Source organism: Hylobates moloch, unplaced genomic scaffold (genome assembly GCF_009828535.3).
Source record: "Hylobates moloch isolate HMO894 unplaced genomic scaffold, HMol_V3 SCAFFOLD_21, whole genome shotgun sequence".
Classification (NCBI taxonomy): Eukaryota; Metazoa; Chordata; class Mammalia; order Primates; family Hylobatidae; genus Hylobates; species Hylobates moloch.
In genome coordinates, this window is record NW_026652296.1 from 19,716,250 (window position 1) to 19,728,522 (window position 12,273).

At 44.3% G+C, this 12,273-nt stretch overlaps 1 protein-coding gene across 1 annotated transcript in view; it reads right to left on the reverse strand.

Annotated features, from left to right (window-relative positions):
- Window positions 1–8,216, reverse strand: part of TOP1 (DNA topoisomerase I) — a 95,916-nt gene extending 87,700 nt beyond the window's left edge. The window contains exons 1-2 of the mRNA XM_032142397.2: window positions 8,101–8,216; window positions 7,745–7,769 (exon numbers count right to left, since the gene is read on the reverse strand). Of these exons, the coding sequence (XP_031998288.1) occupies window positions 7,745–7,769; window positions 8,101–8,133 (58 nt within the window). The 5' untranslated portion in view covers window positions 8,134–8,216. The remainder of the gene's footprint in view (window positions 1–7,744; window positions 7,770–8,100) is intronic.
- Window positions 8,217–12,273: the final 4,057 nt, after the last annotated feature.

Genomic DNA, 12,273 nt, shown 5'->3' on the forward strand with positions numbered 1-12,273 from the left:
AGCAACTATTTGAATAAATGAAAAACTGAAGTAATTCTCAGGTGCTTTGAGACTTCTCTGTTTAATTTAAAAACGTTTTGGGGGAGAAGTAAAATAGCAGCCTTTGAAAAAATATGCTGACACAAGACATATTGAATTTTGTGGTTTTAAAAAAACAAATAATTAACTTGGCATTTTATTAAATGCATCGAAAAGGGTCAAGTTATTTTTAATAGAAAATCCATAATTCTATTAAATGGTTGAGAAATTAGTCACATCAATAGACTTCTTTCATTTCTGAGCCCATCTTCTGTACTGCTAGAAGTTCTTTCGGCAATGACCACTTTGCTGTAAACACTCTTAGAAAAGTAGGAACTAGATATACAATTGGCTCCTTCTTAGCCCAAACCTAGATATGAAGACACCTTTTACTTTACAGTGACCGCTTTGTAATTGGAAGAGATCAGTGTAGGCTCTGCTGATTCAATTAGGTAAAGACTCAACAACACTAGTTACATGTTACAATTCACTGTGTAAATGTCAAGAAGATTTAAAACTTTAACAGGGAATACCAATGAAAGACAGACTCCCCAACATCAATCACTATTTCAAACCTAACATTCAAAATAAAGATCCAGTTGAGAATAGAGGCTGTCTCATCAAAGTTTACATTTTACAATGAGGACAGACAGGCACCTTCATATACTCATCTAATTCTCAATAGTTTGTGAAACATAAATATTATCCTTGCTTATGGATGAGAAAACAAGGTTCAGTGGCCAGGTCATGTTTCATAGGAAGAATAGGGACTTATCCAGATTTTTTGGAATCCTACACCAATTTTCTATTTTACCACAGCTGTCTCCTCACACCCCCACTCTTCCCCTAGACCTAACATTCCACATACAAAGGGTCCAAGCTATCTCTACCAGCAGATAATCAAGAGCAGGTTGTGACATCTGTACTAGAAGCTTATCAATTACAGCCTGAGTGGGGTTTCCAGAATCTGGACCAAGGCAGCATGTTATCAAAAAGGGGACATGAAAAGGCATAAAGGGTAAAAAGAAAAAAAACGTTTCCTTTCCTGGTCTCTGGTTCTCCCCACAAGCTTATGCAATCTATACTACCTTCATTCAATTCAGATTTAATGCACATAAAAATGTGGTACCTAATAAGTTTTCAAAATCAGTTCCCTTCATCCCACTTCTCCTCCTGCTGCTTGGCAAGAGCTCACACAGTCAACTACAAGGAAACAAAGGGGCTACCTTACTGGAGTCAGGTTAACTAAAAGGTCTTAGCCAATGAGATCCACAAATGACAATGATCCTGAAACCTCCTAGATTAGTCTCCTGCACAATCAGTAATATACCTACAAAGCTTTATAAATTTGGGCATTCATACATATATGATAGCAAGATTAACATTTGGACTTCTACTAAGGGGCAAAAGGGTGTATTATTCTGGTGGAGGACTAACCTTCAACAAAGAACTTTTTTTCTGTAAACTCCAACAGCCAAGAAAAGTCCTAGGCATCTATCTTTGCTAGGGTATGCTAAGAAAAACAATATAAACAATACTGGGACCACAGCTGGCTGGGTCGGTTTCGTTCTTAAAATATAGGAAAACGTCAGAATACCCAGGGATCTGTTAAATTTTTTTCCCAATATCATCATTTACAACAACAAATACAGGAGCTCTGAAGTCCCTAAAAATGCTGATTGCTTTAACATCTTTTGTTGGAGCTTACCTAGGTGTTTCTTAGGAATGCTAATGAACTGTGTTCTTTAGGTTCCTTGAATCCACAGAAACAAAAATGTTAATTTCAAAGGCTCAGAGGGGAATTAATGGCCTGGTAGAGATGCCTCCCCACCCCAAATCTGATGGGAAGGGTAGAAGGGAGATGGTAAATTAAAACATTTATTACACATTTCAGAAAAATTTAGCAGACAGGTAAGTGAGTGAAACTAGAAGCTTAAGACAACAAATGAAAAATGAATACCTACCAAAAAGAAATTAAGGGTCGGGCACAGTGGCTCACGCCTGTGATCCCAGCACTTTGAGAGACTGAGGCGGGCAGGCTGCTTGAGCCCAGGGGTTCAAGGCCAACCTGGGCAACATGGCGAGAAACCTCGTCTCTAAAAAAAATGCAAAAATTAGCCCGGCGTGGTGGCGTGCACCTGTAGTTCCAGCAACTTGGGAGGGTGAGGTAAGAGGATTGCTTGAGCCCAGGAGGCAGAGGTTGCAGTGAGCTGAGATCACACTACTGCGCTCCAGCGTGGGCAACAAACAGAAACCCTGTCTGCCCCCCACGCTGCCCAAAAAAAAAAAAAAAGGAAAGGAAAGAAGTTAAAATTAAAAGTTGCCTACCTCCCTTGGAATTTCTTTCTTTACTAAACATTAAGAGACATAAATGACACACATAAAGACAGTTAATACAAACTTTGATACAGATAGCCAAAGTTGATATTACAATCTATGTACTCCAGAGATATGCATGAGATACCAGTAACATCACTTCTCTCCCAGTTTGAAAAACATCTAGGATCTTTCCTATACACACAGAAAATGTTCAACACTATGTATTTACTATTAAACCATTTCAGCAAACTATCAGCCATTTCTTATAACGCCACCAAAATACCATTAATATCTAACAGACATTCCTCTACAAGCTTCCCCGCAACCCCCAATCAAACTTTGTCTACCCTGCCCTCATTTACATCCCTCTCCACCCTTCCCAGGCCCTATGCTATCAACACAACACATACTGTCCACATCTAGACAGGCAGGTGGCAGGGAGGGTGGGGGTTGGCAAAATGCTAATTATTCCATCCATGGCCTCAATTTTAGATTTTCTACTGCAACTATTGGCCTGGAGCCATGGGGATGGAAAGCTGCTGCTCAAACTTGAGATGTATGAGGCATGGAAATAGGGAGAAAAGACAGTTCCAAATATTACTACTCGAAGTTAAAACACAATCTGAAAGCTTCCTTTAAACACAATACCCATTCGCCTCTTAAGGACTAGTTTGGAAGTCTCTAAACTCTTTACCTTAAGAAATCCAAGTGTCAACTGTTTGCCTAAATGCCCTTATTATCCAAAGTTAATGGTTTCAAAATAATTAAGGGATAGTCAGATAATCTACATACAACACAGAAAATTCACTCAACTGACTCTCACCTTCACAACCAATATATTTTACTATTCTTTCAAGAGGGTTTCTTTTTTTAAACCTCCAGGTCCAATGTCAAAATACTCATTTCAAACATTTCCACAGCTTCATTAAAACTAATTACATTTGAATTCATTTTCCCAAGTGAACCCAGTTTACTGGAGTTCAACAGTTTCACATGGGAAAGCTGCAATCCTTCACAAAACACACTTCTGAGGAAACAACTTTGGATTTGAAGAATATCAGTTTTACTTTGCACTAAAAAGATGGCAAAAGGCAAAAATTGATAATGATGTGTCATGTAAATATGCATTCATGTCCAACTAATATGAAACAACATGGTTTTAGTATAATCTGAAATCTTCTAAAATGATATGCATTCAGAAAGCACAACAGAATCATTTTCCATACCACTAGCAGCAGGGGACAACGGTTACTATATAATTAATATACAACACAGCTGTATATTAGAAGGCAAACATTTTTTTGCACCTCCCCACCCCTCACATACACTGAAAACAAGCAAAACAAAAAAAACCTCACGGCCCAATTTTGGAATATAAACTTTAAGACACGTTATTTAATAATCTGAACAAACTAATGAATGTCTTTCCAACTCTCTCAATTCCCCATCCTTATGCTGACAGCAAGGGGAAAAAGTCAGACTCAATTCCTTTTTTTTTTTTTTTTGCTGCTATTGGTTAAAATGAGATTTGGGGACTGACCTTGGTTTCCTATTTTCCATTTTACTCTATCTACTGAACCAAAGAAAAGCAGGAGTTGGTGACTGTTACTGCTAGCTATATTACTTAGTTTACATCTTTCAAGCCACAACGTATTTCTGATTCTTTTAGTGATGCCTGGATTTTCTTGTTTTTACTAGAAACATCCAATCCAAGCCTAAAATTTGTTTGTGAGATCTGATATGCTGGTAAACTAAAAAAACACATGTTGACAAGCAACTTTGTTTTATGTCAAAGCGTAGTATAAAAATCCTAGCGGCTAATTCTAAAAAGGTGCCTCAAGAGTCCAGTTGCAATGTAAGCAAAGACAACCACCCTGGAGCATAATGCTTAAGTATTTCCTGATTGAGTCTGAGGATGCTGCAGATTTCATTTCGCGGTACCATCACTTTTCAGTTTTAAAAAATGTAGTGGCAATTTTCAGATAGCCACATCATCAGCTATCTGAAATCCCCCCACTGCAATCAGCTATGCTACTGCCCATCCCAACCCATACCCAACAGCACAGAAGTACAACTATTAGCATCAGAAACAATTCATATTTAATTACCTTCATCCAATTTGATTCCATTAAGCCAACCAGAATCAGCACAAGATGATGTCAAACCATGATCCCATGTATCACTTCTTAGAATAAAGACTGATGGAGCCAAGTATTGTGCTTTGCTAAGGGGGTCAAATCGGGAAGAACTCCCTATCTCCATAGCAGACAGGCAAAAACTTCAAGACCTCTGAAACAGCAGAAGAGTCGCTAACACTTTAACCTGGTATTACCATTATCAATCCTACAGATAGCTACGCAGCCTGTACTGTACTGTAATAATGACTCAACCCCACTACAGTTAGTTCTACCAATACTTAGGAAGTCTTTTCACTTAGACTTAGATATGGTTTCTGCTCCAAATTCCTAACTCACTGTCAACATTTTAAATATAAATAACGGAGTCTCCCAGCAGTTGAGTATGCGCCAGAATGTTCTGAATTACATACAAACAGTGACAATTTTAAACATTGTGAAGAATGAGCTCCAAAGTGGGGGGGTGGGGGGGAAATCTTTTATATCTTAGGGAATGAGGGCAAGCAAAATGAGAGATGTTTGATTTTAATATATGAACTTGTACAGTTAATCTGTAAGATGGGTTAGGCCCTCTTAAAATCATGCTTAAGCAATCTCCTCTTAATACAAAGTTCAATAATGACATGTCTGGGCATAATTAAACATTGATTTCTACTTTTTTTAAAGTGTCTTTCATAGTTACATAAATCAATCACTGGTTAACAATGTATTACTTGAGACAGCAAGCATAGTTACTAACACCACATCTTCCAGACAATATTCACAAAGAATAATTACACCAATTTCAGACCTTTATGGTGGCAGGGAGACAGTCAAAGCGCTTTTTCTCTTCAAAAAGCATGTTTAGATAAAAAGCAAATGACAAATTATCAAATCCTTCCTCCCCTCTCTCCTTTTTCAGCTCTGTAAGAAAATAGAGATTTGTGGCTTTTGATTTTTTCATGCTAGTATCATATAGTACCACTCTAGCATAGTGGCTCAGCTCATGGGATTTACACTGGCCAACTCACGGCCCTTGGGCAAGCTAGTAAATACACTGAAGCCTCAGTTTCCTCATCTACAGAACAGAAATAACAGGACCTAACTCACAAGGATCCTTCCAAGGATTACATTTAATTAGATGATCCATGGAAAGAGCTGAGATTCGTGCCTGGCAGTAAGTATTCAATAAATATTAGCTATTATTGCTATTAAATGTGAGCCAACACATTCTAAAAGTCAACATAGGCAGATTACTTCAGCCTCTATAAAAATGTCAGTAAAGATCAATAACCTAGCCAGCTCACAATCATTCACGTGACTTAGGTGAGAACCATGTAAGTGAACTTTCTCACAAGGGCTAAACTTTGTTTCATTACTTACATTACCTACTCAGCCCAGCCTGACAGCCAAAAGAACACATTCTATATTAAGATCCCACCTTCCTCTAGCAAGGTCAAAAGGACTTCTTACATCCTCACCTGCACATCCTTTCTTTGCCCCTGTATCCCAAAGAAACATGTCTATACTGTGGTTTTCTAAACTGCAGGCTCACCTCCTCCCTCTTTTAAAATCGTGATAGGTTGGTTAAATGTACTTAAGAAACACTCCAACCCCTGACAATTCTCTGCGTTCAGTCTTCCACAACCCCCAGCTCGTAAGTCACCTCCCCTGAGAAATTTCCCCACCCTCAGACAAAATTAAGTCCCCTATACTCCAAAGCATTTTGGGTACACATATGCCTCAGCAGTTACCTTATAATTAACTAATTATGTCTCCCCCAATAGACTGAATTGAGAGCAAGGGAGTGTTATGGTTACAAGATCAGCTCTAGCACCAAGCACAGTGGTTGGCACATATCTGGTGCTCAAGAAATGCCATACTTTAAACCAGATTCTCTCCTGGCTGAGTACCATCTCCTGCTGGATGCCCCACTTCAAACTCTGAACATAAGGTTGCTCTCAGTAGAGCAGGCTAACAAGATGGACTGCTGATTACAACATTAGAAAACCTACTCATCAGCTTCTCCCATTGGAGAGGTTCCCGGAACCCAAACTCAACTGAGCAGGATTATGTACCATCAAAATCAGTGGGAATTCCCAGCACACTACAGAAGGTACCTTCTCCTTCAACAGGGTTGTTCGAAAGCCTGCAAAGATGAGCTTTTTATTGGAGGAATCTTCCCTGGGTAACTGAAGTGGAAATACACTAAAAATAAATGCCTTGATTTGGCTGAAAAGGGTTCAAAAACATAAAGAATTGAAAAAAAAAAGCTAGTTCTTGATTCCTTAAGAACAGTGGCTCGTGAAAAAGAATGAACAGGAAGCAGGGGTGGGTGCTGGACACTCTTTGCTTCAATACATAAAACCTTTTTTTCCTCCCTACAACCCAAACGAAAAGGCCAACACACCAAGTCCACAAGAGATGCTCAACAATCTTTCCTTCCAACAAGTACACTAAACTGCGTTTCCAAAAAAACACTGCATTGGGAACCTCGGCCACAATGAAAAGTTCCAGTGACTAACATAATTTTTTAAAAATCCAACATTTACATTGGGTGACCCACAGAGAACTTGCAAACTTTCTTTAGGGAGGTACTGCTACCTTTGCAAAGAACGTAACTTGGGAAAAACAACCTGGAAATATAAAGAACTCCACAAACGGTGGCTTTAGTTTTAGAGCCATAATTCCTATCATAAACAGCCTATCCAAAAAAAAATTAACAGTTGCTTAAGGAAATCTTTCATTCTGGAAGCAGAAAAAGGAAACAAACATGAAGCATAAAGGGAATAACCCCCAAAATAAAGTTTAAAAAATAATAATTCAGTCCCCCAGCCTTCCCTCTCTGGTAAAGTATGTGATTTATACGGCTTTGCTCTGCAGAAAGCTCGTTCTGGGCAGCTCAAGGAAAGAGCCGAGGGAGGGAGAGAAAGAGACACAGGCACAGAAAGGAGAGGAGAGAGAAAAAGAAAATGGCGCAGAGACTAAGTCCCGACCGTCGACAAGGCGACTTTCCCGGGAGGAATCCCGGCCCGGAAAGACCGCCCGAGGCCCGGTGGCGGACGACACGGGGTCTCCGTTGCCCCCTCTTGGGAGGGCCGGGATCTGGGGGAGCTGGGGTGCCCGGAAAGGGGGTCAAGAGGCGGCCCGATGGGAACAATGGGGCCGGTGAGCGAGGAGCCGGGACTTAGTCTCTGGGACGCCATGTCTGTCCTCTGCCCGGCACCGGCAGGGCGCGGGGGAGGCGGCCGGCGGCTGGGGGGCCCCGGGGTCGGGGCAGGGGGCACACTCACCATTCAATCGGAAATCCGCTTCGATCTGGAAAAAGAAAAGGGGAGAATATCAAACAACAGCCACTTTAACCCCTCCGGCGGCGAGCGCGCGCGGCCGGGGGCCTGGCCCACCCTGCACCCCCAGGGAGGACGGGGTCCGGGGGGTGGCCACGGAGGGCAGCCATCACCCCCTCGAACTGTAACTTCGCGGCCCTCGCTCGAAGCCTAGCGAGCCGACCTACTCCGGCAGGCGGCCCCTCGCCGGGGGCTCCGGCCTGTCAAAGCGGCCGGGCCGGGGCTGAGGTCGGGGCCTGCGCCGGGGGTCACGGGACGGCCAGGCCGGGGTCCGGGGCCGCCAGGGTCAGGCCGGGCCGTACCTGGGAATCGTTGTGGAGGTGGTCCCCACTCATGTCGGCCCGGAGGGACGAGCGCGGCGGCAGGCGAGGCGGCGTGGGGGAGACGCAGACGGCGAACCAGCCTGTGCAGGCGGACGGGGACCCCGGAGGCTCGAAGAGGCGCAGGTAAGCGGCGGTGACTGTGGGCCCGAGACTCCAAAAACGGCTGAGGCTGCCACCACGGCGGCGACGCTGCCTGACTGCCGGGCGGGCGGCGAGAACAGACCCCAGCAGTTGTGTAACAGCCTAAGTTCGCATTTGGGATCACTGCGCCTGCGCGGCCGCTTTTAAACAACACGTCGGCGACGTCAGCGCTCGTGGAAAGAGGCAGAGGGTTGCGGCCCGCCCCCTCGCGGTTCGCCAGACGGACCTGCCTTTGCATCTCAAGCCCCGCCTCCGGGCCGTGCGCGCACCGCTGTGATTTGCATAAGGAGCCGACTCCTCCCACGGCGTCCCACCCCAAGCAGCCTCCCCTTCCTCTCCCGACGCCTTTTCTCGGAACCCCAATCCCTCTGCTAGGCAGTGCGCAGGCGCCACCCGGGCACCGCCTCCGGACCAGGGCTGGCCGCGCAGCCACGTGGTGGGCCTTTAAAGGCCGCGGCGGGACCCAGGCAATCTTGGGCAGAGCTGGTATCCGGCGTCCGCATCTCCTTGGAGCGGCGAGTACCTTGGCAGCTGGGACCCCAGAGGTCTCCCCAGCGCCTCCTTTCTTGCTAAGCCGGCCCTGAGGCCGCCTAATGGGAGGAGTCCCCTCCCCAGCCTTTGTCCAGGCCCTCCAACTTCTGGAGTATTTCACGCCCACTTTTTAAAAATTGTTTTAATTTTTCAACCAACCAAGGGTCCGGTTTAACCCCAGTTTTCCGCCGAGTACATGTAGCCCTGGGTCACCAAGGGTCTGATTTCTTTGGTTCATTCTACAAATACTTACTGAGCATCCGCTATGAGCCCAGGAATTGTGCTGAGGGGAGGGGGAATGCAAGAGACCAAAGGGAACTGAACCTGTCTCTATCCGCCGCTGTATCCCTGGCATGCTGGGAGGACGGGGCAAATGGGGAATAGAACTACCGTTTATAGAGCATCTATTCTGTGCCCAGCTCTGAATTCTCACAATAGCTCTGTGAGGTCGCCTGTATTACAAGTTAAACTGTCCTAAAGACAAGGGACCAACAGCCACCTACCTTGCATCTATAGTTGGATGCCTCTCAAGCTTCTCTGGGAATGAACTCAACTCCACTCAGCTAGAAAAAGCCCCATCCTGACACCTTCCTTTCCCTCATTTCCCCCTAGTCCCGCTGATAGCATCTCTTCGCTCCATTTACTTCTCTCCGCTGCCCATAAGCCTTTGAAGTCTGCGTTCTCCTGCTTGGATTAATACAATGCGCTGGCTGGGGGTGGTGTCTCATACTTGTAATCTTAGCACTTTGTGAGGCTGAGGCTGGCAGACCACTTGAACCCAGGAGTTCACGACCAGCCTGGGCAACATGGCAAAACCCCGACTCTACAAAAAATACAAAAACTGGCGGGGTGTGGTGGCATGTGCCTGTAGTCCTGGCTACTCAGGAGGCTGAGGTGGGAGGATCACCTGAGCCTGACAAGGAGGTTGAGGCTGCACTGCACTCCAGCCTGGGCAACAGAGTGAGACCCGGTCTAAAAAAAACAAAAAACAAACCAACAAAAAAACACTGCACTCCAAAACACTACACTCCTAACAGGGATTGCTGCCTCCATTCTTGGCCCTCTCCTAAACTGCATTCCAACAATTGCCAAAGTGATCTTCTCAACATGCTAATCTAACCATTACTCCTTTGTGGATATTGCCACATCTGTTACCACTTTCACTATTATTATTTCATATTTTAATTGATCTCCTTTTTATTTACCTTCATCCTAAGTGTTATCTGTGAAATAATATCTATGAAATCATTTGGAAGTAAGTATGAAAAATGTTCATCCAGTGGACCATCAGTATCTTTATCACATCTAATGGTAAACATTAGATGTGTTTACCACATCTTGTGAATGCTTCAAGATCAACCTAAATATCGCTTTTTCAAAGTGACTCTTTGGCGCACTACTGACCCTGCTTCCACTGGCTGACCAAGGGTGCCTTATAGGCCAGGTGCGGTGGCTAACGCCTGTAATCACAAAGTGGCCTGTAACCACTTTGGGAGGTCAACGTGGGTGGATTACTTGAGGTCAGGAGTTCAACAACAGCCTGGCCAACATGGTGAAACCCTGTCTCTACTAAAAATACAAAAATTAGCAGAGTGTGGTGGTGCACACCTGTAATCCCAGCTACTCGGGAGGCTGAGGGAGGAGAATCACTTGAACCTGGGAGGCAGAGGTTGCAGTAAGCCGAGACCGCACCACTGTACTCCAGCCTGGGCAACAGAGTGAGTGAGTCTCAAAAAATAAATAAACAAATAAAAATAAAAGGTGCCTTATAGTAGCTATCTCCTTTGTAACACTTATGACACTTGTTATCAAGTTACAATGGAGTAATTGGTTTCCTGTCTATTTCCCCTATAGAAAGCAAGGTCCGTGAGAGTGGGGAATCTTGTCCATCTTGCCTACCACTGAATTCCCAACACCCAGCAACAGGCCCTTCTACAGAAGAGGTGCTCAAGAAATAAGCAAATCAAAGCAGGTTATCCTGCTTTGGTCAGGAGCACACATTTGGAAGACAAATCAGCTTAGGTTTGAATTCTGCTCTGCTGTTTGCTACCTGTGTGATCTCAGGCAAGTTGTTTAACTTCTCTGAGTCCCTGTTTCCTCATCCACTCCATGGTGATCATTGTGGGTATGTAATGACTATCAAAAAATAATTGTTTGAGGGCAGGCACCTAGTAAGTGCTGAGTCTTGGATTCATACTCAGGTCGGCCTGACTCCAAAGCTGTACTCTTTGTCTGAAGCAAGCTGCCAGAGCCAGTTGTGCTTTGCTCTTGGTGTCTCTTCTCATACTCTTCCCATCTCAGGATCAATCCCTGGCCAGAAGATGAGGCATCTGCTTGCTGCAGTGAGTGCAAGACAATTTGAGGACTGCCTTCAGGAATAACAGTGTATCCACACTACTCCACTCTCCCAACCCCCATTTCACAGGGAGAATCTGCATTTCTCCCAACCTCCGTTTCCTAGGGAGAATCTGCATTTGCTTTTTTTTTTTTTTTTTTTGAGATGGAGTCTCTGTCACCCAGGCTGGAGTACAGTGGCGCCATCTGGGTTTACTGCAACCTCCGCCTCTTGGGTTCAAGCGATTATCCTGCCTCAGCCTCCTGGGTAGCTGGGATTACAGCCACGCATCACCACACCCAGCTAATTTTTGCAATTTTAGTAGAGATGAGGTTTCACTATGTTGGTCAGGCTGGTCTCGAACTCCTGACCTCGTGATCTGCCCACCTTCACCTCCCAAAGTGCTGGGATTACAGGCATGAGCCACCGTACCCGGCCTGCATTTGCTTTCCAGGTCCCTCCAAAGAAGACTAGGTAGGCATGAAAACAGCACAGACTTCACAATGGCAGACCGAGGACATCCCCGTGCACAGACATGGAAATATCCGAGCAGTCTTGTCACAGGCTGAACTTCTCTGCCAGCATGTGTGGCTGGCAGTGCTCAGAGGTTGACTGACTTACTCTGTCTTACAGAGACCACTCCTGACTCCTAACACTTCAAACACATGTCCCCACCATATGGTACTTGAGGAGATTATTGATAGTGCATGGACAAGCATTTTAATTCTAATAGATATGTATTTCGATGTGTATGAGAAAAAATAACCATTGTTTTAAGGATATAACTGGGATGAGGCTTTTTAAAAAAGTGATTGATTTACATAAAAACATATAGGAATAGTGCACAGAGCGGACATATAAGACAAACTCCAGGAAGGTTATAGGCAAATAAATGAGGTTTGGGAAACACTGCTTTAAATCAAGACTGTTCACTCATGGATCATCCCCACCCTTATAAAAATAACTAGCAGGTGAAAACTGGTAGGGTAAGTCTGTCTCCAAAGTATGCTTTGGGAACAGTGGACGGTTTATAGATAATCCACTAAAAGAAGAGCTCCACATACAAATACATACATTATTATATTTACAGTTAAACAGGTTTTTTCCCAGGTGCCTTCTCAGGGTCTTCCATATGTAAATACTTA